Here is a 24564-nt window from a genome sequence, read left to right on the forward strand (position 1 = left end):
ACCCTCAAAAAGTCTTTCATTTTCAAGAACACAAAAATTTGTTTTATCGCCAAATGAAATATTTTTTGGTGATCAGCATTATTGAAATCAATTTCCATATTAATTAGCATTTGTGATAAAGTACATAACATTTTAGAACAAAATAAGGATGTTTAACATACAATAAATTAAAATGCATGGCTGTTAGCATTACCCGAGAAATACCACGTGGAGGTCGCCATGCTGCATTTCTAATCGGGGAGTTTTGATTTTGGCAGTTCCCTTTGCCTACTGCCAATAGAAGTTTCAATTTAATTTTTTCCAAAAAACATTTATTTCTGCAAATCTTTGAGAAATTAACACTAAGCATTTAGAATTTCTTTGAAAACACAATTATAGATTGGGCATCTTGGAGCAATTACTGAAAGGCTGTCAAATGACTTAACTCTTGACAGGCCAACATAAAGTTGTCCATGACTAAAGACTTGTTTAGTCAATACTAAACTAATTTTCTCAAAAGTCTGACCTTGTGATTTATTTGTAGTCAAGGAGAAGGCCAGCCTAATTAATTCCTAATTGAGTTTAAATTAAATATTATCATGTTTTTAGGGCATGAATCTGAATTGAACAACATGATAATGCTCACTCTGGTTATTGTTTCCGTTTTTAAAAGCGCTATATGTTGAGCCACCTCAGGTGACATTTGCCATGTGACATTTTTAGCAGCAATTATTGGTCTATTTTCTTACGTTGCCATTCGGGGAGTTGTAATGAGGCTTTTTTTTGGTGCCGTGTAAGAGAAATATATATATAGATGGTGAAACACTTCAAGAATGTACTGAAAATTTAGAAGCTTGCTTACAAAGACTTTCTGACTATGATCTGCACATAAATAAACAAAAGTGTTCCTTCTTTCAAGAAAAAATAGAATATCTCGGACATGTTATTGAATATAATAAGATAAGTAAATCGCCAACAAAAATTCAAGCTGCTCAAGAAATGCCAAGACCATCAAATATTGAAGAAATCAAACGATTTTTGGGACTTGTAACTTACTAGTCCCGTTTTATGCCAAATTTTTCAATTATATCATACCCACTTCGACGGTTGCTAAGAAAAAACCAGCCTTGGTTATGAACTGCAAGTTGTGAATCTGCATTCCTGAAACTGAAAAATGAACTTACCAGTGATAGAGTTCTTGTTCCTTTTGATCCTAGTTTACCAATTGTCCTGACCACAGATGCCAGCCCTACGGGAATTGCAGCAGTATTGAGTCACTCTAAACAAGGTGTAGAAAGACCTATTGCTTACGCATCTCGTTCACTTACCAACTCCGAACAAAACTATAGCCAATTAGATCGAGAGGCTTTAGCTGTTATTTTTGGTGTTACACAATTCTTCAATTACTTATTTGGTAAACATTTCAAACTTATTACTGACAATGAGCAACTAACAAGAATTTTTCATTCTCATAAGGCACTACCACGTATGACTTCACGATTACTTCGCTATGCTTCCTACTTATCAAGTTTTGATTACTCAGTGCAATTCAAAAAGGGAACTAAAAATGAAAATGTCGATTGCCTGTCTAGAGCTCCAATTCAAAAACCCGAAAACTCAGTCGATAAATTTATAGAGGAAGAAGCAAATCAAAGATGTGCCGAAAACATTTTCCAGATTTCAAGTGAAAAAATAACATCTTTAACAATCCAGTCTGAAACAAAGAAAGATCCAGAACTCAGCGAAATAATTGAAAGGCTGAACAACAACTCTGAAGATTCAGAATTTACATCATTTGATGGCATACTTTTTCGAAGAGAAAGAGTAGTTATTCCAAAAAGCTTACGTTCAAACATACTAAAGGAACTTCACGAAACTCATCTAGGAATAACTAAAATGAAGCAACTTGCAAGACAGTATGTTTATTGGCCTGCCGTTGATCGTGACATTGAGAATTTAGTCAAAGGATGTGACGGCTGCGCATTGACAAAGTCTAATCCTCCAAAGGTATCTGTCCATCCGTGGGAATCTCCAGCAGATAACTGGGACAGAATTCATATAGATTATGCAGGTCCATTTGCAAATTACTATTTTTTGGTGTGTGTTGATGCTAAGTCCAAATGGGCGGAAGTCGAAGTCATTAAAGATGCCCCAACTAGTTCAAAAACTATCCTTTTGATAGAATTTTTTTTTTCTTTTCATGGCTATCCACAGGTTATTGTATCTGATAATGCTTCAATATTTCAAAGTGAAGAATTCCATTCTTATGGAATTCCATTCTAATCGAGGAATATTTAAAAAATTCATCGCTCCAGGACATCCTGCCACCAACGGCCTTGCAGAGCGAAACGTCCAAACCTTAAAGCAAAAGTTAAAAGTTTCTTTTCTTGAAAAATCCTCAATCCCAAGTAAAGTTCAAAACATATTATTCCGTTATAGAGCAACACCTCTAGCTTGTGGACAGTCACCTGCTCAATTATACTTACATAGAAAAATCCGCATACGTTTAAACTCAATCTTTCCTTATCATCCAACACCATCAACAGTTTCCAGTACTCCTGTAAGATCTTTTTCAGTGGGGGAGAGAGTCCAGGTGAGGTTGTTCATAAATAACCATAACGTATGGCAGTTTGGCAAAGTCGTGAAAAAGTATGGTACACGTCATTATTTGATTTTACTAGACTCAGGTCGGCAATTAAAGAGACACATAAACCAATTAAGATCAACATTAATTCCAGAGAAAAAAAAGTGTGTGACTTTTGGGCCAACCCAGTCTTTTGACATACCTAGACCATCTAAGATCTCCTCACCTACTCAGCCTAGTATTCCAGAACTTCCAACAAATTCCAAACAGGACGTTGTGACAAAACCAAAAAGAAAGGGACAATTACCTACACGCTTTAGGGACTTCGTAATGTCATAAGCATATTTCAAATCTGTTTTAAGTATTTTCAATTAAGTATATTTTTCAATTATATATTTAACAAATTCAATTTTTAAGTAGCTAATGTTTTCAATTAACTGTTATTTCAATTCTAATTAAGTGGGGGAGACTGTTGGGATCTTCCATGTAATTCCACTGGCGCTACTATCGCGCTTGTGATGTAACTGCAACTGTGTTTACATTGTATGTTTCAGTTTCGATTTCCAGTATGTTCTTTTGATGATGTGTTCTATATACGTATTGTGAATAAAGTTATTGTTATGTTATAAGTTATCAATATTAGTGCTATCATTGTTGTGGTGACCTGCCTACTACAACTCAACGCTGCCAGTCTCGTATCCCGTAGCAACGAGGAACATAAAAAGAAAACTATTGTTTTTCTTTCTGTTGCTTGATGATTCTCCTGTTTTTAATATGTACGTTATTGTTATAATTCAAAGCTGTTAATATATTATATTTTATAATGAGAAGCGAGTCTACTTATTTTCTCACAAAAAGTATTCCTCCACAAACTGGTGACCTCGGATTTATGACGAATCACAACCTGCAATGTTGTACGAATATGAAGTTTATATGCAAAAGCCTGAGCAACAATAAGTTGTCAAGTGTGATGAAATTCAAGTAAGACATTTTACCTTTGATTTAAAGTGTTTTGCCACGTTCTGTCAACATATTTCTGTCAGAATTTTATCGGATTTATGTATGGTGTGTTGAATTTGAGTCGCCAATTTCTCTGATTTAAAGTACCAAGAAGCTGTGTCGCTATATACGTATATTGATTATTTTTCTGTGTTATTGAGTATATTTGACTGATCTAAAATAGTTGACAACAATGCTTCTTCACAATTGGCGCGAGTTGCAGTTAAGCCTCCGCCATTTTGTCGTCGGTTCATCCAACTGGATGCGCAGTTTAAATTGAGTCACATTACTGCTGACGAAACTCAATTTTATACAGTGATCGCCGCTTTAGAATCAGAAGTACTTCAATCAGTTCGTGAAATTAGTAGTCCACCGGCGATGGAAAAATACAAATTTTTAAAAGAAAAATTAATTTCTGTTTATGCAGAATCCGAAACAGTTAATATCAAGCAACTATTACAAGATTTACAGCTGGGTGATATGAGGCCTTCTCAATTGTTGTCTAAAATGTCATACTTATCCGCCGGTAACCTAACGGACAATATTATTAAAACATTATGGATGAATAGACTCCCATCAAACATGCAAGCCATTTTAGCGGCCAGCAGTGAGCCGCTTACGAAACTGTCCGAAATCGCTGATAAAATACACGAGCTGGTCATGCCAACGCAAATACATGCAGTTCAGACTTCTGATCAAGGTATTGTGGCGTTACAGGCTCAAATTAATGAATTGTCCAAACAGGTCTCTCAATTAGTAGCCATTCAAGCTGAAACTTTTCGGCGCCATCGCTCTCCATCACGTGGTCGATATGCTCGCCGTAGCTCATCCAGGAAACGTTATGAAAGCCCTCCTCCGGGTATTTGTTTTTACCATCACAATTTTGGAGAACAGGCAAACAAATGCCGCTAACCGTGTATATATAACAACCAGGGAAACAAAATGGGTCGTCGCTAAAAGTCGTGAATGACAGCAGCCGAAATATTGCACGCCTTTTTGTCATCGATAAGAATTCAGGTTAAAAATTTCTTGTAGACACCGGGGCTGATGTTTCTGTCGTTCCACCACATTTTCATGAGCAAAAGCGCCAAACCAAATTACAACTTTGCGCAGCAAATGGAACTCCTATTCAAACTTTCGGTGAACGACTGATATCTGTTGACTTAGGATTGCGCCGCAAATTCCAGTGGCCATTCATTATCGCCTCCGTTTCAAGTCTTATTATTGGCGCTGACTTCTTGCAAAAATTTTCTTTGCTTGTTGATCTTAAAAATCGCCGTTTAGTAGATTCTTCAACGAACTTATCTTACCCGGGAGAAATTCGCAATAGTCAAGATTTAAACATTAAACTGATTTCCGATACTTCTCCATTTCATCAACTTCTCAGAGAATTTCCTACAATCACACGCCCAGTTATGGGTAATTCACAACCCCAGCACGATGTACTACATTATATTGAAACTACCGGACCCCCAATTGGTTCTAAACCAAGACGTTTATCTCCAGACAAGCTTAAAGCCGCCAAAGATGAATTTCAATATATGATGGAACAGGGAATTTGCCGCCCATCGAAAAGTTCATGGGTCAGTCCGCTCCATCTAGTTCGGAAACGAAATGGTAACTGGCGCCCGTGCGGAGATTATCGCCGGTTAAATGCAGCTACAATTCCTGATCGTTACCCAGTTCCGCACATTCAAGACTGTATGCAAGTCTTAGAGGGAAAAACTATTTTTACAACTGTTGATCTAGAGCGGGCGTACAACCAAGTACCCGTTAATCCAGCTGATGTTCCAAAAACTGCAGTTATAACGCCTTTCGGACTATTTGAGTTTCCAGTCATGACTTTCGGCTTATGCAATGCCGCTCAAACATTCCAACGCTTCATGAATCAGGTGTTAATCGGCCTGGACTTTTGTGTACCTTATTTGATGACGTTTTAATCGCTTCCTCTTCAGAACAAGAACATTTATCCCATTTAAGAACTATTTTTGAACGGTTTCAGAGTTACGTCGTTAGTCTCAATCCTTCCAAATGCGTTTTTGGCCAACAAAAAGTATCCTTTCTTGACCATGAAATTAGTTTAAATAATCTCAACAAAAAAAAATTATAATTTCCATTACAATTGAAAAAAACTACTTTTTCCATTTTTCTCCTTCATGTTTGTTATGACTTTTTTTTTTTTTTTTTTTTTTTTTTTTTTTTTTTTGCAATTGCAAACTTATACATTTTATAAATTAAACAAAATTAATCGTCAGTTTTTCAAAAAAAAATAATAACATTTTCTTCTCTTTTACAATATTTTTTGATAATAAATTACAATTTGAAAACACTAGCAATAAAAATTTTTTTTTAAAATTTTATAACTTATCTCTTTTTAAAAAATAATATTTTTTCGTTGTGCTTTTTGAATTAGATTTAGTAATTAATACTCTGCAATAAAATTTTTGTCATTTATTACCATATTACGTTGAACCTAACTCAGAAGACACACTTAATTTGTCATTTAAGAATTTCATGTTAAAATATTTAGTTACACAATTTCAAAGTTGTTGCTCTAGTCATAATGGTTATTCGTGATTTTTTTTTATATTACAAACTCATGTTTTAAGTTTAACTCGATACAAGTAATGCAGGTCGTCGGGCTACCGAAGCGGGGTTGCCATCCCCTCCGCAGAGGATCAAAATTGTGATGGCTTGTCTTCGGATCATCCTCCGGGATGTTTCCCAGACCGTCGCCAATAGCCCATTGTGCAGCTCTAGTGCGACGTAAATTAACAACAGCAACAAGTAATTTTAATACTTTCAATTTAGCAAATTTTCAATTACAAAATAATTTCAAATGTTTTCATATTTCGATCTGGATTTTTTTTTTTTTTTTTTTTTTTTTTTTTTTTTTTTTTTTTTTTTTTTTTTTTTTTTTNTTTTGTCTTATCATCTAACAATATGCATGTAAATAAATTATAAAAAAGTCGCTCAAAAAAACATTGTCTTTCGCGTGCAACATAAATTTGTAAAATACTTTCTGAATTAAAATTAATTACATCAATTAACCAGTATAATATAAGATATTATTTGAATGGGGATGGTGTTTTCTACACTAGGGAACGCTGCAAGCTCGGTACCGCCTAAATTTCTGGGTTACTGTTTTCGTTGTATTTTAAAGCCATTTGGCATCATTGTGTTTTGAGATTCTTGCAAACAATGTATTTGATTACTTACTTGTGTTTACAATGCTAACAATACTGGTGTTTACAATGCTAAAAGTGTTAACACTAACGTAAGATGGTGCACAGCTTGCAACAAGAACAAACAGAAATAAACTTTTGGAAAGAGGCCATATCAAGACAGCCAAAAAAGCGAGTTATTCAAAATCTAGCAACCATGTCACCTTTTTTAACAATATATCTCTAAAAAACTAAAACAAATTTTCACTTCAAACTCACCAGAATTACATATTAGCATTAATATCTTATGAAATATGGCAGATTTGAGCTCAGAAATTATCTAATTTATTTCTTTTATTGAAAACAAAATTATTCGTTTGAAAACATTGCCTATCAGAATGACATGTAGTAAGCAGCTGCAAACTTTTTAACCGGAACTAGAGTAGGTGCCGAGCTCGAGATTGTTGTTGTTTATATTTCTATTGAAAACACCATCCATTTAAAAAAATTCTACTACGTAAATTAACAACTACTTAACAAAAAAATCTAAATTAGCAATTTTAAAGTTAATGTCATGCATTCTACCTTTTCATTAAAGCTTATTTATTACACATTATTTTGATAGTTATTGTACCGTTAAAACTAAAAGATTTTAATGATGTAAAATAAAATAATTATAAATAATAGAAAATAATTAAATAATCATAAATATAATGAAATGTTAATAAATAACAAAATAGTTATACGTTAAAAAAAATTGTCAAATTAAATACCCCTTAATAACTAAAAGCACTCGATAAAATGTTTATAATTTCAAAGTTCAATAATCTTGCGATGGAATTTCTGAATGAATCAATTATACGTATTGAAAAACATTCAAAGTATGATTTTTAGAAATTTTTTAAAACAAATATGTATTTGATTTTGTCTGTTGTCATTTTATATTCTAAGAATATTTTCCTCTCTTTTTTCTGCAATCTATTGGTAAATATAGTTATAAGTGAATCGATCCAATTATAACATAAAACAAATTTAATATAAATATTACAAATTAAATTCTTGAAGAAAGATTGCAGATTGGACTAATTAGATATTTTATTTTAGACTACCCCTCCCCTTTCTGAAACAACGCATCCTTCTGTGAACTCTGAAAAAGAGGTCATGGGAATGATAATGGGATAAACAAAATTGGTTACTTTCTCATGACCATCCATGGTTTAAACCATCCTCCCTTCCCCGCTCTCTTCGGTTGCGAGTTTAGAGAATTTTCTGGAGAATGAGTAACAGCAGATGCGTGAATAGCATTAAGTGCAAACAGCTGCAACCCAATGTGACGTCATGAATGTTGATCATGTTATAATTATCTATCGTGAATTTTTTTAAAGAATGGCATCAGGGTACTAATTTCTAAATTTCTTTTTATTCGGCTCTTCGAAAAAGGACGCTATTTCCCTGAGTAAATATTAATTAATCTTTTAATATTAATTTTGGTTGGCGTTAGTGCCAATTTTTATTTTTACCCAAACAGGCTTTTGAAGATGGAATAAATTCTTATCAAGAATTTTTTGTAGTTTGGACGTATTGGTATAGTAAACCGCATTTTGTTCATCTATCATGTCCAGCAGACGATCGCAACTATTTGTTGGCCGTTTACCTTTAGATTCTAGGGAAAGAGAAATTGAAGCCCTCTTTGAAAAATATGGAAGCTTGGTGCGATTCAACTTAAAATATGGTAAGGGTAAGATATATTTTATAAATATCTAACACACTCTTTTTCGTCCTTAGGCCTAATTGTTATAACGCAATCGTTGGAAGGAAGGAAATGAAGTGCTTCCCCGTCAACTGATATTCCACTTTCCTTTTTATTATTTATATCTTTCTAATTATGTATTTAGTTCAACGTATGTGCTAACCTTCTTTATTAGTCAGCTGGTGATTATTAATCAGCTAACGTCATATACATTAATAAATTAGTTAGTCGTATTCATTTTTTCTCTATAAATTAAGACTATCTTCTGGTTTAGTATGTTCAGCAGTTCCATAAAAAGTACAGCATAGTAGAGAAATTATTTTTTATTTTGATAAAATTGTAGTATTCAGAATGAATTATTTAGTTGCCTAGCAATTTTTTAGTACCAATTCTACAGTATCATTTTATTAGTCTATGAAAAATTAGAGGAATATTTCTTGTTTCTCAAATTTTTTATTAATAAATGGTCTAGAACAGTAAATAACTTTTATTGGCAAAAATTTATGAATTTCAAAGCCACTTTCCAAATACCATTTTATTTTTGCTTTGTATTGGACAAGTATTTTTTACAATACAGTTGAACCTATCTATCTCTTGAAAACCTCTGTATCTCATAATTTCGTACAATTTCTATATGAAATCAATGTATATCCCATGCTTATGTTTATGTCTATTTTTTTCCCTTCAAAATCACCGTTTCTTGAATTTCTAATAATAGAGCTCAAATGCCAAAACTTTCTTTATAAGTAGAACTTGCAGACAGAGATGAATATCCTGAACCCACAGGAAGTAGGGATGAACAGGTTGGGGGTGTTTCTTGGAATTTCAATCACCATCCCTGCACTTCCTTATCTAGAAAGGAATACACTGATTCTGGTAGTAAGTGAGGGTTGATGAGTAGAACCACCAGGGGTTAGCTTTTCAACATAGATAAGAAAGCTAGGAATAAAAAATCAATTTCACCTCAAAATTGCTACCAATAAATCAAAGAATAATAAAGAGTTACTGAGTGAACTATAGAAATCAGTTGGTACATAAATTTATAGATGCCATTGATAAAAAAAGTTCTCTTTCTAAATGAAATCAGAATGACTGTTTTGCCTGGAGAAATGTGCTTCTAAACACTACCTACCCAAAGGAATTTTAAGAAGGCTGGTTTTAAGAATAGAGGTGAAGATGATAAACGAGAGGTTGAAGGCTTCAGTAGAAGAAACTGTTGACGCTGGAAGTGCAGTGCCAGATTTGCAAGATTAGAATGCAATAAAATCTGGATTTAATGTTGACAATAATTTTGAAGATTTTTACAAATGGACAACTTTCTGGCAACATATGAACATTGACAGATGTGGAAATCATACATAATGTAAAAGGAATATCAGAGGAAGATGAAGATAGATCATATTGATGAACCAAAAGTAAATCCAAAAGGGGTAGAAAAAGCTGCGGAACTCTTACAATCTATTCTTGAATCCAAGGAAAATGTTATCTCTGAGGGTCTAGTCTTTCTAACTTTCCTGAGATTCGAAATCAGGTTTGACTGTATCAGTAAGTATTCTTTTATTAATCAATATTAGAAAAATGACATTAGTACATATAATATTCAATGGTAAAAAAAGTCAATCTAATTGTTCTTTGCTTGTATTTCATAAATTAAAAAAATATATAAATTTTTAAATATAGATATACTATAGCAGTGTTCTTTCCCAAAGTGTTTTTAGAAGGTTGGCTCTTCCTGCCTATCCCTTGATCCCTATTAATGCACCTTCTAATCACTTTTTGTACAAATAAGCCACCCCCTTTAAAACTCTGCCTTTTTATTCATATTCTATTTAGAAAAGAATTATTTAAATAATTACATTACGGCAAAATTATCTGTGTTTATACACTGGTGTGCAAAAATTAAGGGCAAAATAGAAAAACGAGCATAGCAACAAAACAGGCAGTTAAAGTGGAGGGAAAAATCATTGAAAAAAACAATCATAATATGGTAAAGTAGAAAATTTTCATATATGCACCATGGTGTACAGGGAGCGTGCCCTAAGGAAATAAAACGACCTGGGCCTGTATGCTCAGTATTTATGTAAATGGTTTTGTGCTGTATACATCATTTTTAAATGAAGTGAATTTGTTAAGGTATCAAATGGCCAACAAACAATGCAGAGCCAGACACCTGGATGAGTTTACGTATGGTCTAATCATTGAGAAGTGGGAAGGTTGCCGGTGGAGTTCAGGATCACCTACAGCCAGGGATGAGATTTTTCGCTTTTGTCCGTCAAACTTCAGCCTTTTTATCAAAAACTCAGATTCTCTAAAAGTTTTGGTTTTTTAAATAAATATTCCGGTTTTTCTGGAAATTTAGTCGTTGAAATAAAATAATTATATTTATTTCCGATTTTCAAATATAAACAGAATATTCAATCTACGTGGCTGCCAACCCTTCCGTATTTTTACTTATTTTAGGTATTTTCTCCGCTTATAAGCACAGAAAATAAGATTTTCTGTATTTTTGCCCACCCGTCAGATAGCTTGTGTTATCGTAATTCAGATGTCGCTGCTTCCTGTTTGCTGGCTCGAAAGCAAACCTTATAAAATATATATATATTTGTGGATTTGCGGTGAAAATATTTATTTGCTCATTCACTTAATCTTGTAAATTTTTATTTATTATGGCTAAGCTAAAACAATACAAACAAGCAGAGTTGCCACAGGCGACTAAAATGCAACTATTTGCAACTATTTTTGGCATAAGGCGACTATGGCAACTTTTTTTGCCTGAAAAGGCTGGAAAAGCAACTATTTTCAGGAAAAGGAGACTATTGGGAGACTTTTCTAAACTCCTAGCAATGTTTTTTTTTAAAAGCATAATTTGAGTGGAAAATCTGAACCCCACAAGATAGTTTCTGAACACACTAAACTTTTTTTTTCCTTAAAAAATTTTGAAAATTTTGAATTGCAAATTTGAGTCTTTACTTTTTAATTGGTTCAATCTGCACACACTCCATTGTAAGTCTATTTCATTTCTCGATCGCCTTTTCAATGATTATTGCTACGAAATTCCGCATGATTTTTAAAAAATTAATAAATTTAATGCGATATTACGATGCGTGAATTTCGAATTTGAGTAATCACTTTTCATATATATAAACATTTGCGCTTATATAAAAATCATCATATTTGCCACCAACTTGACTGAATGGATCATGGTATATGACAATTAAGTCATTAACAAAATTTTAGTCATATTTTTGATGAATTTTTGTTCTTCGCTAGGCAACTATTTTCCTAGTTTTTGGCTACTATTTTCATATTTTAGGCTACTATAAGCAACTATTTTGTTCAATTTTTTCTGTGGCAACCCTGACAAGCCTTCAAAAAGTCCCAAGTCCAGAATCTGTTAGTATCGTGATTCTTATTCACGCGATTTTAATACCAAACATCTATTTTGTATTTACCTGATCTGAAAGATGCACATTGTGGTTCTTATTCATGTGATTTAACTATCATTCATGGCGATTCTTATTTATGAGATTTGAAAATCCAATATTGCGATTTGTATTTACTATGTGTTTTTATTATCAAACATCGATGTTCGTATTTACCTGATTTAAAATTTGCTAGTTGCGACTGTTATTCACGTGATTTAAATATCGTACTATGCGATTCTTATTTGTGAGATATAAAAATTCAATAGCGCAATTTGTATTGATGCGTTTTTAAAACCTTATTTATTGATTCGTTTTTAGGCGATCTAAAAATTATGCATCATAATTTGTATTTTCGTATAAATATATATATATATTCTTGGATTTGCTCTTTTTTACTCTCTGACTACTCTCATCCCTGCACAGCATCGTTTCATAATGTTACTTTTTACTACCAGACTAAATATAATTTCCCACTTTGTTACTTGAACGTTGTAAGCTCGCTGAACTTTATGTATCTGCCTTTAGCTCATGTCGACTAGTCAGGGAATAATATCTAGTATAGTACAGTCAGAAACTCAATAATGAATGAAACAAAAACTTTACTTGCTGGCTCAATATTTATTTTGTCACTAATTTAGTTACTATGAAGAATTCCTGCTGCTTATTTAGTAAAATTTTTTATAGGAACTGGGATGGCGTATGCTTTTGTGGACTACGAGGATAAGAGAGATGCAGAGGTAATCTTTTTTTTAAATTTTTTTATAGATAATATTTACTATATTAAAGTTGAATGCTTTTTATTGGATTTGATTTGATAAACAATTTCTAATAGGTCATATTGTTCGTTATTTGACATGATTTTCTCATCCTCGGCTCTTACCTTAGACTTAAGCAGTTTTCAACAGTTTAAACCAGCTTTTTTTTAACAGTGAGAGCTAAGTTTGATTGTGCCATATTTTAATACTTTATTGCTTGCGAAATTCTATTTCAAAATGATTTATTTATTTATTATTTTTTTCTGCTTGACCTTTCTCTGCTTTTTGCTCAAATACTGTAATTGTTTTTCAAACGAATTATCTTAGATTTCAATTAATCTTTCCATTTACCCTGTGATGCTCTCAAAATAATTCAGCACATTACAGTATTTAATAAGCATTAAAAGATAAATAGCTAGACTTATTTGTCTTCTGAAACAATTTAAAGCCGATTAAAACCCAATAAGATACTGTAGCCCGAAGATAGTTTTTTCTTCTGCTGTAAGTCTATTAATAATCTAAGTCAACCCCTCGAATGCACTTGGCTCTATAGCAATAGAAGAAAAGATTGCAGAAGTCTTAAAGAGTATTGATTAAGCTTCACTCGTTCAGATTGTGTTCTACACACAATCCGTCAATATAGAGATCAGTGCTAATGTTCCCTCTTATCTTCTCAGGTTTTTATACTCTTAAACTATTTTTCTTGTACCTCAAAGAAAAGAAAAATCCCACCTCTTAGAAAGAGCTTTCCTTTTTATATTGATCCATACACAGTGATGACTTTATTAACAAATGACCATTCAGCTTCTTGGCACAACCTAGTGAATCTGTGTTTAACATGTCTTGTTATTCAAAGTAGTTATTCAACAGAGTTATATTCCTACATTGATATTTGAAACATTTTTAATTTACAATAACGTTTAAATGTAAAATGTCATAAAACTTTTAATTAAATTGTCAGTCTCCTTAAAAAAATGCCAAAAGTTTCTGTATGAATTGATAATATTTAATAATAAAGATTCCACGATTATTGACTATAATAAAATATTGACTAATAATGCCTTAGCTTTAATATAGATTGGTTGCGAGGTTAATTCTTAATTGTGTGTTTTTCCCAGAATTTGATCTAAAAGCAATAATTTAAATGAATTATATCTAAACCTTAAATTTTATATTTTATAAGTTTTTTTTTTTTTTTTAATCCTAATGTGAAAAATCTATATTTTTACTGAACCACTAACTATACTATAGTGGTTATATCAGAGCTCATTCTAGGCAGAAAAAAGGGCAGCGTGCAAAAGTTTAAAAAAAGGGCATTGTTATTCAAAAAGGGCAATAATTTCTTTCTATGGGCTTTACACGTTCTATGAAAAGATATTGACAATTAGTGAAAGGAATTTTTTTTTTTTTTACTTTACTAACAGTAGCAAAGCAACCATATTTACTAATTTTTATTGATAAATTAACATGTATATAGAGTTATTGAGCTAATTAGCTTAGTAATTTATTTAAAATGCATGCATATATTAATAAAATAATAAATGTATGTTTTTAAGTGTCTGTAGTTATGATTTAATAATTAAAATGATTAATAATAATTATGATTTAATGATAGTGGAAGCAACTGCAAACTTTCAAAGACAACTGCAACAAGGGTGTGTGATGGCTATTTTCCCTTTTCCATATAAATCTATGTATTGACAGCAATGACAAACTAGATAAAAAGAGTTGAAAATTTAAGAAATCCATTGTACAGTTGAGAGAAAAATAAAGAAGGGTTGAGGAAAGAAAGGGCACTAATTTACATCTGGGGCAACAGGGTGGATTCTTTTGACTAAAAAGGCAGCAGGGTGCTGCACCCTGTTTACCCTGCCTAGAATGAGCTCTGGTTATATTACAAATTCTGACGCACAATTGTTCTTTATTTTCTGTCTTATACCCGATTATTGAATCGTTTCCCTTTTTTATATCAAGTTGTGTTTCTGTTTGATTTTTCGTTGAGGGTGCTAATTTCAATTTCTATAGTTACCTAGTAAACTTAAAACTATTACTTAGAGTATGATCTGAATGAATTGATTTAACTGTTTTTAAATTTTATTTCTTCACCTGGTTGCACCTAGCTGATTTTGTAAATAGGATAATTAAAAGTAGTGACATAACGAATAGTGATTCGGCCTCGTGTAAGAAAAAATTGGCTGAAAACCGAATATTAGGTTATAATTGCAAAATTGTTCCTTTTTCCCCCTTTTTTAAGAAAAAAATACAGTAGGGAACCGATTATCCGGAACGATCGGGACCATCGCTATTCCGGATAACTGATTTTTCCGGTTTTCTGACTCGCTACACAAAGCCCTTTTTTTATTGTTAAACCCAACTAAAAAAAGAAATTTTTTTTGGAAATAATCTTAAAAAGAAGAAAAAACGATGAAGTAATACACTAATGATTATTTCCAAAATGATAGTAAGGTGAAAATTTTTCAAAAAAGAAAGAAAAATCCTAAAATCTTAAGAGGAAAAAAAAAAATTTTTTTTAAATGGCCGGAAAATTTATTGAATTTCGTTCCGGTTTTTTGGTTTTCCGGTTTTCTGATTTCCGGATAACGGGTTCTGTACTGTACATTAATGAATATTGTTTTTTATTTATAAATAGGTTAAGTCTTATTCGTTATTGAAAAATCATAAAAACTTAGCTATATTATTGGTATGGGATAAAGGGGGGAAAACTATAATAGTTATCCATTAGAAATATTTAAGATAAGTAAAAACTAACAGCTATTTTAAGAAAAGAATCTGAAATTGTGAAATTTAAAAAAAAAAAAAAACTCTTGATTCTTAAAACAAAATTTCAATGCTGAAAATATTTTCCAGGAAAAAAAGTATCCATTAAATAGTATGAGATATAATGTATCAAAAATGCTGTACTATCATAAAAACATCCATAAGAAAAAGATTAAAACGAAACAGTAAAACAAAAGTATCTTATTGCCAAAATTTTTAAGCTGAACATCTCAATTTTCCAATCTTATTTTCACGAAAGTAAGAGCTTACATTTCATAATAAAGAAATCTAAGCTTGCTGTTCAGCATAGAATAATCTAATTTTAGATACGTTGCAAGTTTTAAAATGTAATAAATGTGTGCTAAAACTATTTCTAATAATGTATAGTAGATAATACACTTTTATATTTCTCTTTATTAAATTCAAACAAGAAAAAAATGGAAAAAATACTTTGCTAAACATTTGGCCAACTGAATAATCAGCAAAAAGGCCGAATAGTGGCCAAACATTCGTTATATCCTTAATTAAAAGTATTATCCAAAAAAAGTCTGCTTGGTAAAAACTTGCCTGTTCATAATTGTCTTAAATTGCTGTCTTTTGATAAATGACTAAATCGTAACTCATGTTGCACTTATAATAAGAAATACTTAGAGAACTAAGGAATTCTCAAATTTTATAATTGTGAAAGTGGATTTATTTAATTTGCAAAAGCCTGATATATACCTAATACCTGATATATACCTATAAATTCACTTAAAATAAAATTATAAAAACATTTAATTACATTGCAGCATTCTTTGCCCACGAATTTAATAATTAAGAATACTCTGCTGTTAATAAAGGAAAGATTTATTTTAAACTTCAAAATCACAGCAAAAGAAAGATCCTACTCACTCAAAAATTATTTACTTTGTAAAACTATCACCATGGCAGCCGCAAAAACTCTACTCGTTGCCATCTACTATTTGACTTATAATAAGTAAGTTATTTTACAAAAAGTATGGTGTGCATAAGCACTTAATTTCTTACATATAATGCTTACAAATTATGAAAGAAAATTTTTTCATTCAATGCATTGCTTAGTTATGTTATGAGTTGAGTTTGTCAAAGAAGTTTTAGAAAACTTATAAACTTAGTTTTAGATTAAAGTACCAAATTGTAAGCTAAACTCATTGATTGGTATTATGGGTAGATACAGTCGTGATTTTGTGGGATGCTGTTTTCCGCCTTACTTTTTCTCTTGTCTAAAATAGGTATATTATCATTAATTTGTTGGCTATCTATGTTTTTTTTTTAGGATTTTAATTTCTTTTTCCTGACTGTTTAAATTATATTTTATTTTAATGCATTTGCTTTTTAGTAATTATTTATTCTGACAGAAAATGTTAGGTAAGATATGTAGACGTTCAATAATATATTAAACTATAACGTTCACCGTTGTTATGAATTCTACTGTTTGTTTTTCCCTCTTGTAAATTTTTTTTATCCTTTCCTTATTTTGAAATAGTTTATTTTAAGGGTGTTTAACTTTTTTTTTAAATAAAGGATTTTGATCATATATTTTTTTGAACAGAGTAGCTTTTATGGCTTCTTTTAAATATCTAAAACCAGCCACACACCAAAAAAAATGAAACGTTTAAATGTATGTCAAGTAACATATTTCTTTATAATCATATTAATTTTTTTGACATGGCTCAAACTAGAGGAATGAATGAGTGGAAGAACAACACTGGTGGCTCTCACTATTGCTATGAACTGAAGTCTAATCACTCAGAATGCAAATGAATTTGGTTGTCAGAATGAACCTAGAAAGTGAATAGAATGAGAAAAGTCTTAAGAATGTTTGTCCCGGTTCAGAGCTCTCTTGTTTGTCACTCTTTCAAGTCTTTTGTGTGCACAGTTACTATTTTAAGTCATGAATAGTGGGGCTCTTACTTTTGACCATGACATAATTCTGTAATGTCGTGGACAACAGGTAATATAAAATTCTTCAGGATAAATTTCATAATTGAAGTGCTTGGGGATTAAATCTACCTACAATTCTTTTTCTTTCTTTTTGTTTGGGTGGAGGGGTAGAAATCTAAACATTAATAATTTTATAGAGGTTTTTTTTTTCCTTTAAGGATTAAGAAAGTGCAATTTCAAAAAATGAGTATTCTATAATTTTTATTTTTGATGTCCATTAAAAATATATAAGGCTATATATTCAATTATATCCTTCAATTAAGTAGCAAATGTATGTAGTATAATGGTATCTTTCTTTTTATTAATCCTTAGATTAGCTTATCTAGTTTTTCATTGCCAAGTGTAAGATATATATTTAAAACACATTTTTTTAATGTTCTTTCGGAACAGGCTTGGCAGTTTTGTTTAATGATAGTATATTATTTTTTAAACATTCTGATAAAAATTAAATCATAAATGTAATTTTTCTTAAGTAAAAATTTTTACAATAAAATTTTTTTTGGCAAATCTAAATACATTATTCGATGAAACGTTTTGTTAAATCTCCTTAGCAACTTATTTAATCGGGGTCTCCTCTAATTTTTCTTTGTAAAGTTTTATTTTAAAAATATGTATATGCAGCAATTTCTTAACATAGAATATTTTTCTGAAATTCAAATTTTATACTAAAAAATAACTGCAATTAGAAGGTTGAGGAAAATAGATAATTTTTAGTCTATCTGACAGCTTTATATTGTCTTTTCTATTAAGGAATCTATTCTTTGTTTGATCTTAGTTCCTAGCAAATAATATAATCAAAGTTATGCCATGCTCTTTTGCATATGCGACCAAGCAGATGTCGTTCTACTATATTGTGTTTAGTATCTGCAGTAAAGCAATTATCTGTTTGAAGGAGGGGAAATTATTTTTTTAAATATAGTGCCCATTGTGCAGCTCTACTGCAGCATAAAGTACAAAAGTACCATTAAATTCATTATGAGTCAAATTTAGGTATCTCAAGTTTTTATAAATCTGTTTTTTGTTGTATGTTGGGGTACACACTTCTATTTAAAATAATATTTTAGAAGAAAAAAAATCAGAATTTAAACTGATTAATTTTTTTGCATGGGGAAACCATCCTCTTTTTTTATTTAGTTACTCTATTAATTTTTTTCAGTTATGTGATATAGTTAAGTTTTAATTTAATTTTTAAAAATTTATATAGGATGCTATAAAGTATGAAAATGGACGTGATCTTCGAGGACAAACAATTGTAGTGGAATGGGCTAGGGGCACATCTAGTCGCCCACCTCTTCGAAGTAGGGTGAGTATCTTATGTTTGTTACACATTAAAGGTTTGCAAGATTTTGGATGCATATAAAAAGATTTTTTTCACTAGATTATGTATGATACTCGGTGATAGGTTTGAAATGATGCCAATCTTTCTGTATTGTAATTTTTAGTTTTCCATTTCAATCTTAATCGCCCAGAGTATTCAGATTTTCATATATTAAAACTAGATTGCAATTTTCAATATTTTTGCATGACAGTTAAAATAAAGTAATCGCTTTATCTTAAGCATACTTCAGGTAACTAATAATAAAAGTTGGGAACTATATTCCGATTTTAACATCACTATTAATTAAAATTTTTAGGGAATTTCAGGCTTAATAAAGGCATGTATGCAGACCGGGCAAGGCATGGGTGTTTCTTTCCCTCCTGTGTTCTATGTCCTTTCTCTTTTGTGTGTGAATGTGACCCGCCCTATAAACGGGTTGTGGTAGTGTGACGTGGGCGACGCTGTTCCACCGCCGTGGCTTCGCCACAGGTGCCCACTGGGTAACGAAAAGAGAATTAGCAGTTCTGGCACTTTCTGTGGCCAATGGACAATAGCTCCAANCTGGTAAATAGGGAAGCTAGATAATGGGGCAGATGATGAAAATAATGAAAGATCTAGGAAGAAAAGTGAAACGAATTTTTTTCTAAATGGCGTAATTCGAAGCTTTTTCCAAAATGCAAGAAATTCGTGAATTTTGAAATTGATTTATAGAATGTGCGAATTTCTCGTGGTAATAATTTTTTAATGCGAGAAAAGAAGAAAATATGCGAGATTCTCGCGCTGTAGTGAAAACACTGCCCATTATGGCGGTCCTGAAAGGGTGGATACCACTTCTGGAGAACTGCTCATCGGGAAAACTGATTATGCAGCTCATAGGAAATAAAAATATATATTCCAAGCCAACGGACTCTAAGCCTTATACAGTTTGAAAAGAAAGCAAACATTGAAATTATTATTAGCTATTAAATTTTTATCCATATTTTTAAATTTAAATAAAAAATTAATCTCTAAAAGTAGCTGTATTACTAGCATCTTTTGTAGTATACTTTTTCTAAACTGATGTGTTAAAGACTATAACTCTGAGATTAAATTAATGATGTGACTGTTTGTATCTCTATTTCCCTTAGAGTATTTATCTGATGTTATGTAATTGTATTTTGTATGCATATTATTTCCATAATTATATATAAATTTATTATTTTTAGTTATTAAACTTTTTTATAAATTGTAGACCAGTGCAGAGTGTTACCGCTGTCATCGTTACGGTCATTGGGCTCGTGATTGCCCTGAACAGGATAGGAGATACAGAGGCGGAGGTGGAGGTCGGTATTCTGGTTCAAGATCAAGCTCAAGAAGGAAAAGGTAAGCCTAATTTTCTTTTTATATTGTCTATGATTAATTTCTTGTTTGTTGGTTGTTTTAAATGATTAGTGTACATTAAAAGTTTTTGTCATTTTAATTCTCAACAAAAAATTGTTAACTAGTGATATCTTAACACCACTCTGATCTAAAGGTTTGCATACAATTAATTTGTGTAAAGGGTATGTATGATAATTCTCAGTGTTCAATAGTATTTATTTTCACAGGATTTAAAGTTTGAGGATTTCGATTCTTATTCACATAGTTTATTAAGTTCATATTGAGATTCCTATTCCTGTGATTTAAAAATCTCACATGATTTTTTTTAAGCGATTAAAATCAAGGGTTAGAATTTGTATTTAGGCGATTTGAAAAGTATGTATCAATGATCACTTTTTATACCGTTTTAATATTTAACATCAACTGATTTAGTTCATTTTTATTATCGAAATTAATTTTTAAATTGTTTTCAACAGTAATTCTGTGAATAAAGATAATTAAGAAGTTCAGTTCTGTATCTAGCCTACTTATAATTCATAACATATTTATTGCATTTAAATTCAATATTTGTACAGATAATTAATATATTTTTATCTAATTTTTTTGTACCCATTTTCAGTTTTTTTTTCCACTTTTTTTTTATTGCTTGAGGAAAGTCTAAATCTTTATTATGATAATACTATGAAAAATAAATATTCTTATAATTTTGATTTTTATTCATTTATATTTTGTCAGTAAAAGGAAATATATTTCTGAAAATCAAAATTGGAACTTAAAATGGTTTGAAAGTAGAAATTCACTATGATCAATGTGTATATATATGGGGCAATCCATACAAAATTTACACCCATGATACAAAAATGATATAAATAGACACATATTTTTGCGTTTTTGTTTAAATTGCATATTTTTGACTATACGAATTTTTGAAAATTTTGCTTTTTTGCGCGCACGATTTTACAAGTAATTTTTAAAGTATTGCAATCCAACAACAAAAATATTTAAATACACTTTCTTGAGATGATTTTTCTCAAATTTTAAGAAAACCAACCTTAAAATATAAAATTTTTTGAAAGGAAAAAAAAAAAAAAAAAAACAATTTCTTTTTTTCGCAATTTGGACATTTTTGATTTCTTTTATATTTCGACAGTGTGAATTATAATCAATAATGTTATTTATATCTTTTGAACAAAGTGTCTTACCATTCCAAAAATTTGGAATTAATAACATTATTGATTATAATTCACACTATCGAAATATAAAAGAAATCAAAAGTGTCCAAATTGCAGAAACAAAAAATTTTATATTTTAAGGTTGGTTTTCTTAAAATTTGAGAAAAATAATCACCTCAAGAAAGTGTATTTAAATATTTTTGTTGTTTGATTGCAATATGTTAAAAAATTACTTGTAAAGTCGTGCATTCAAAAAAGCAAAATTTTTAAAAATTCGTAAAGTCAAAAATATGCAATTGAAACAAAAGCAAAAATATTTTTGATTTATTTTCAATAAAGAACAATAAAAAATAAAAAAAAATCATATCATTTTTGTATCATGGGTGTAAATTTTGTATGGATTGCCCCATAAATATGCCTCTGCATATCCCCCCCCCCACCAAGCTTCAGCTTTTATCATGAAGCCACAATCCAATCACCTTTGATTGTTGTAACATGCCAAGCCTGCCATAGTGTTACAATTATATTTACAAGGTTGAAAAAAAATTTTTTAATTTTTATTTTGGTTTAAACTGAGATTTTTTATTTGGTGAAAATGAATAATAATTTAAATTTACTGAACCATTCTTAAGTATTTCATAGTATTTAACTACTATTGATTAATATTTTCAATGAAAATTAAAACATATAAATTTTTTTCTTTAAATAGGGTCAGGTGGAAGAAAGTGGGTATAAAATAGAGCTTTTTTTAAAGAAGGTTCTGAAACCATTTCATTAATTTGATTTTACTGAAAATTTTGCTGCATTTTATTTACATTGGATTCATATCGATAAAATATGAGGCTCATATTATCAATTTTTTAAAAATTTTCTTACATGTTTTTATATACAAACATAACCCTGTTTAGGATAAAGTAGGTATAGTTTTAAAATTAGTATATATTTTATTAAAAAACTTAGTAAATATTGTTTTTGAAATAAAAGTACTCTTAAATAAATATATTTTGATTATATTTAGAAAAATTAAATATTGAGAAATAATAATTTTTTTTAAAGCATTAATTTTCACGGCTATCAAAATTAGGTTTTACTTTGAATACAGTAAATGTGCAAATTTATTCGAAACATAAATGAGAGTATAGATTAATATCTAAAGTGATAATTAAAAGTGCTTTTACTGTTAATAGCAGAAATGAATTTTTTATTTAATTTAGTTAAAGTAAATTGTATTGTATTCCATGAAAAAACTGCCATATTTATTAAAAAATTGTGTCATCTATACCTTTAAATATGCTTGCTAAGTTGCATTGATTAATATAAAATATGGAGTATTAGATACTTATCAAAACTAGCACAGGATAAAATAAATCCCTATCATACAACACTAAGTTAAGCCTCACCCACTTTACCCCGCCTCAGAATACAATTATAATAAACAAAATTTTAAAATTTATAAAAATTTCTATGTTGATCTGTTTTTTAGATGTCCCTCTACCAGTTTGAACTAAAATTAATAGTTTTTGACTGTTTTTAATTATAAGAAAGTTCATAAACAGCTTTAACTAACATACATTATAAGTTGATCGTAAACAGATAGTTTGTAAAGATAATAATTTTTTTTTTTTTGTTAGTTTACAACTGTAAATCTTGCCACAATCTCAGTAAATGTCTAAAAAAAAATAAAATTAATTATCTCAACTTCGTAGATGTTTTGTATTAAATGTATAGATGTTTTTTATCATCTACCCACTTTATCTCACCTGACCCTATGATTCTAAATTGCTTTTAATTCTACTTTATATTCAAAGTACATGTTAAAATGTGATGTCTCTGTTTTTCTGTAATATGAATATACAGTATTATTTATTTAATATCATTATTTAACTGTATAGAATTCATGATATTAGTTTTAAATTATATAATAATTTTCTTTCTTGGGTCCATTGAATCATTACAGATTATAATATATTTAAGGCAATGTTTTGTATTATATATAAGCAGAGATAATTGTGCTCAGGAAAAAATCTGGATTTTTCCCTAACTGCGGTCTGGAAGTTTCCGGAAATCATCGATCACATTTATGTATAAAAATTCAAGAATATTTTATTTAGAGATATTAGAACAAGACCATGGCACAGAATAGATCAAGATGGCAAAAACTTATTGGGACGACCTTGGCCATGCATAGGCTGTAGTGCCCAAAAAAAAAAACTAGAATTTATACTTGGCATCTTTCATTTGTAAATATTCTTTCTGGTAGAATACTAAATATGATAAAAGATAAAAATAAACTTGTACATAATTATTCATTAAAATTATGCTGTATATAATTTATTTAGAATTCAGTGTTTTGAAAATATCAATGATTTAAATTTATAAAGACATTATGCGTCTTTAATGATTTTACTCAAGAAATTTTCCGGATTTTTGAGTTGGACTCACAATCCCCCCTGTATAAGGCCATATAAAGAAATAATGTACTCTATTGCTAATTATAAATAGTTATTAGTATGAAGGTGTATTAACTGAATTATTTTTCTTAAAAGAACAGTACAATTAAAATTTCCTAAGTATTGATCTCAAACTGTTATGAGTTGCTCAGTGTTCTATGAATAGAATTCTACTGGAAAAATTTAAAAAAAAAATTTTTTTTTCAGTTAAATTCAATTCAATAAATTCAATTCAGTTAAGTTTAATTCAATTAAAAATAGGTTATTTTTGAGAATTTTTCTTTTCTTAAGTTTTCAAATGAGGTGCTTTTTTCACCCTCTGATTCACAAGAAAAGCATCTTTGATATGTAATTCCATAGAAAACAAAACATCTTAAAAAATGTTTTTAGAAAGGATAGAAATTCCTTACATGAAAAGTCTATCTGCGATAACTCTGCAGCAATTTCATCCAGATTCTGAATCTGGGGTATAGTGGTGTATGTTTTTTATTAATCTTCCACCATATCATACTTGAGGTTAGCCTCCTCAATCAGCTACAAGTACGTTATAAAATGGCTTTTATCACATTTTATGTAAGAAGGGGTATGTATTTTCAAATTCTCACTCCTTCTAAAATATTTCTAGCAAAGAAATTAAATAATGTTTGTATTCTTTAGATATTTTATCATGTTTGTATTGTCAGATATTTTTTAAACATTAAATGTTAAGCATGTGATGAGGAAAGTGCAATGCCTATAGGCAGTAAACAGAATATTCATGGTGAATATTGCACAGGGGCCATCTGATGCTTCAGTACATAATGTGTCAAGCATTATGATTATATTGTAGGTGGGAGGGAAAAAAACCACCCCTAAACAATATACTA

The 24564-nt window shown here is 30.3% G+C and overlaps 1 protein-coding gene across 6 annotated transcripts in view; it reads left to right on the forward strand.

Annotated features, from left to right (window-relative positions):
• Positions 1–8047: 8047 nt before the first annotated feature.
• Positions 8048–24564, forward strand: part of LOC107448893 (probable splicing factor, arginine/serine-rich 5) — a 31564-nt gene continuing 15047 nt past the window's right edge. The window contains exons 1-5 of one of the 6 annotated variants that reach the window (XM_071184356.1): positions 8050–8182; positions 8298–8458; positions 12586–12638; positions 18604–18702; positions 19949–20079. In XM_071184356.1, coding sequence (XP_071040457.1) covers positions 8341–8458; positions 12586–12638; positions 18604–18702; positions 19949–20079 — 401 coding nt within the window. In that variant the 5' untranslated portion in view covers positions 8050–8182; positions 8298–8340. Of the gene's footprint in view, positions 8465–12585; positions 12639–18603; positions 18703–19948; positions 20080–24564 lie in introns of all 6 variants that reach the window. The other 5 variants (XM_016064243.2, XM_016064245.3, XM_071184355.1 and 2 more) reach the window with 5 other exon arrangements.

The sequence above is a fragment of the Parasteatoda tepidariorum genome, chromosome 8 (assembly GCF_043381705.1).
Source record: "Parasteatoda tepidariorum isolate YZ-2023 chromosome 8, CAS_Ptep_4.0, whole genome shotgun sequence".
Taxonomy (NCBI): Eukaryota; Metazoa; Arthropoda; class Arachnida; order Araneae; family Theridiidae; genus Parasteatoda; species Parasteatoda tepidariorum.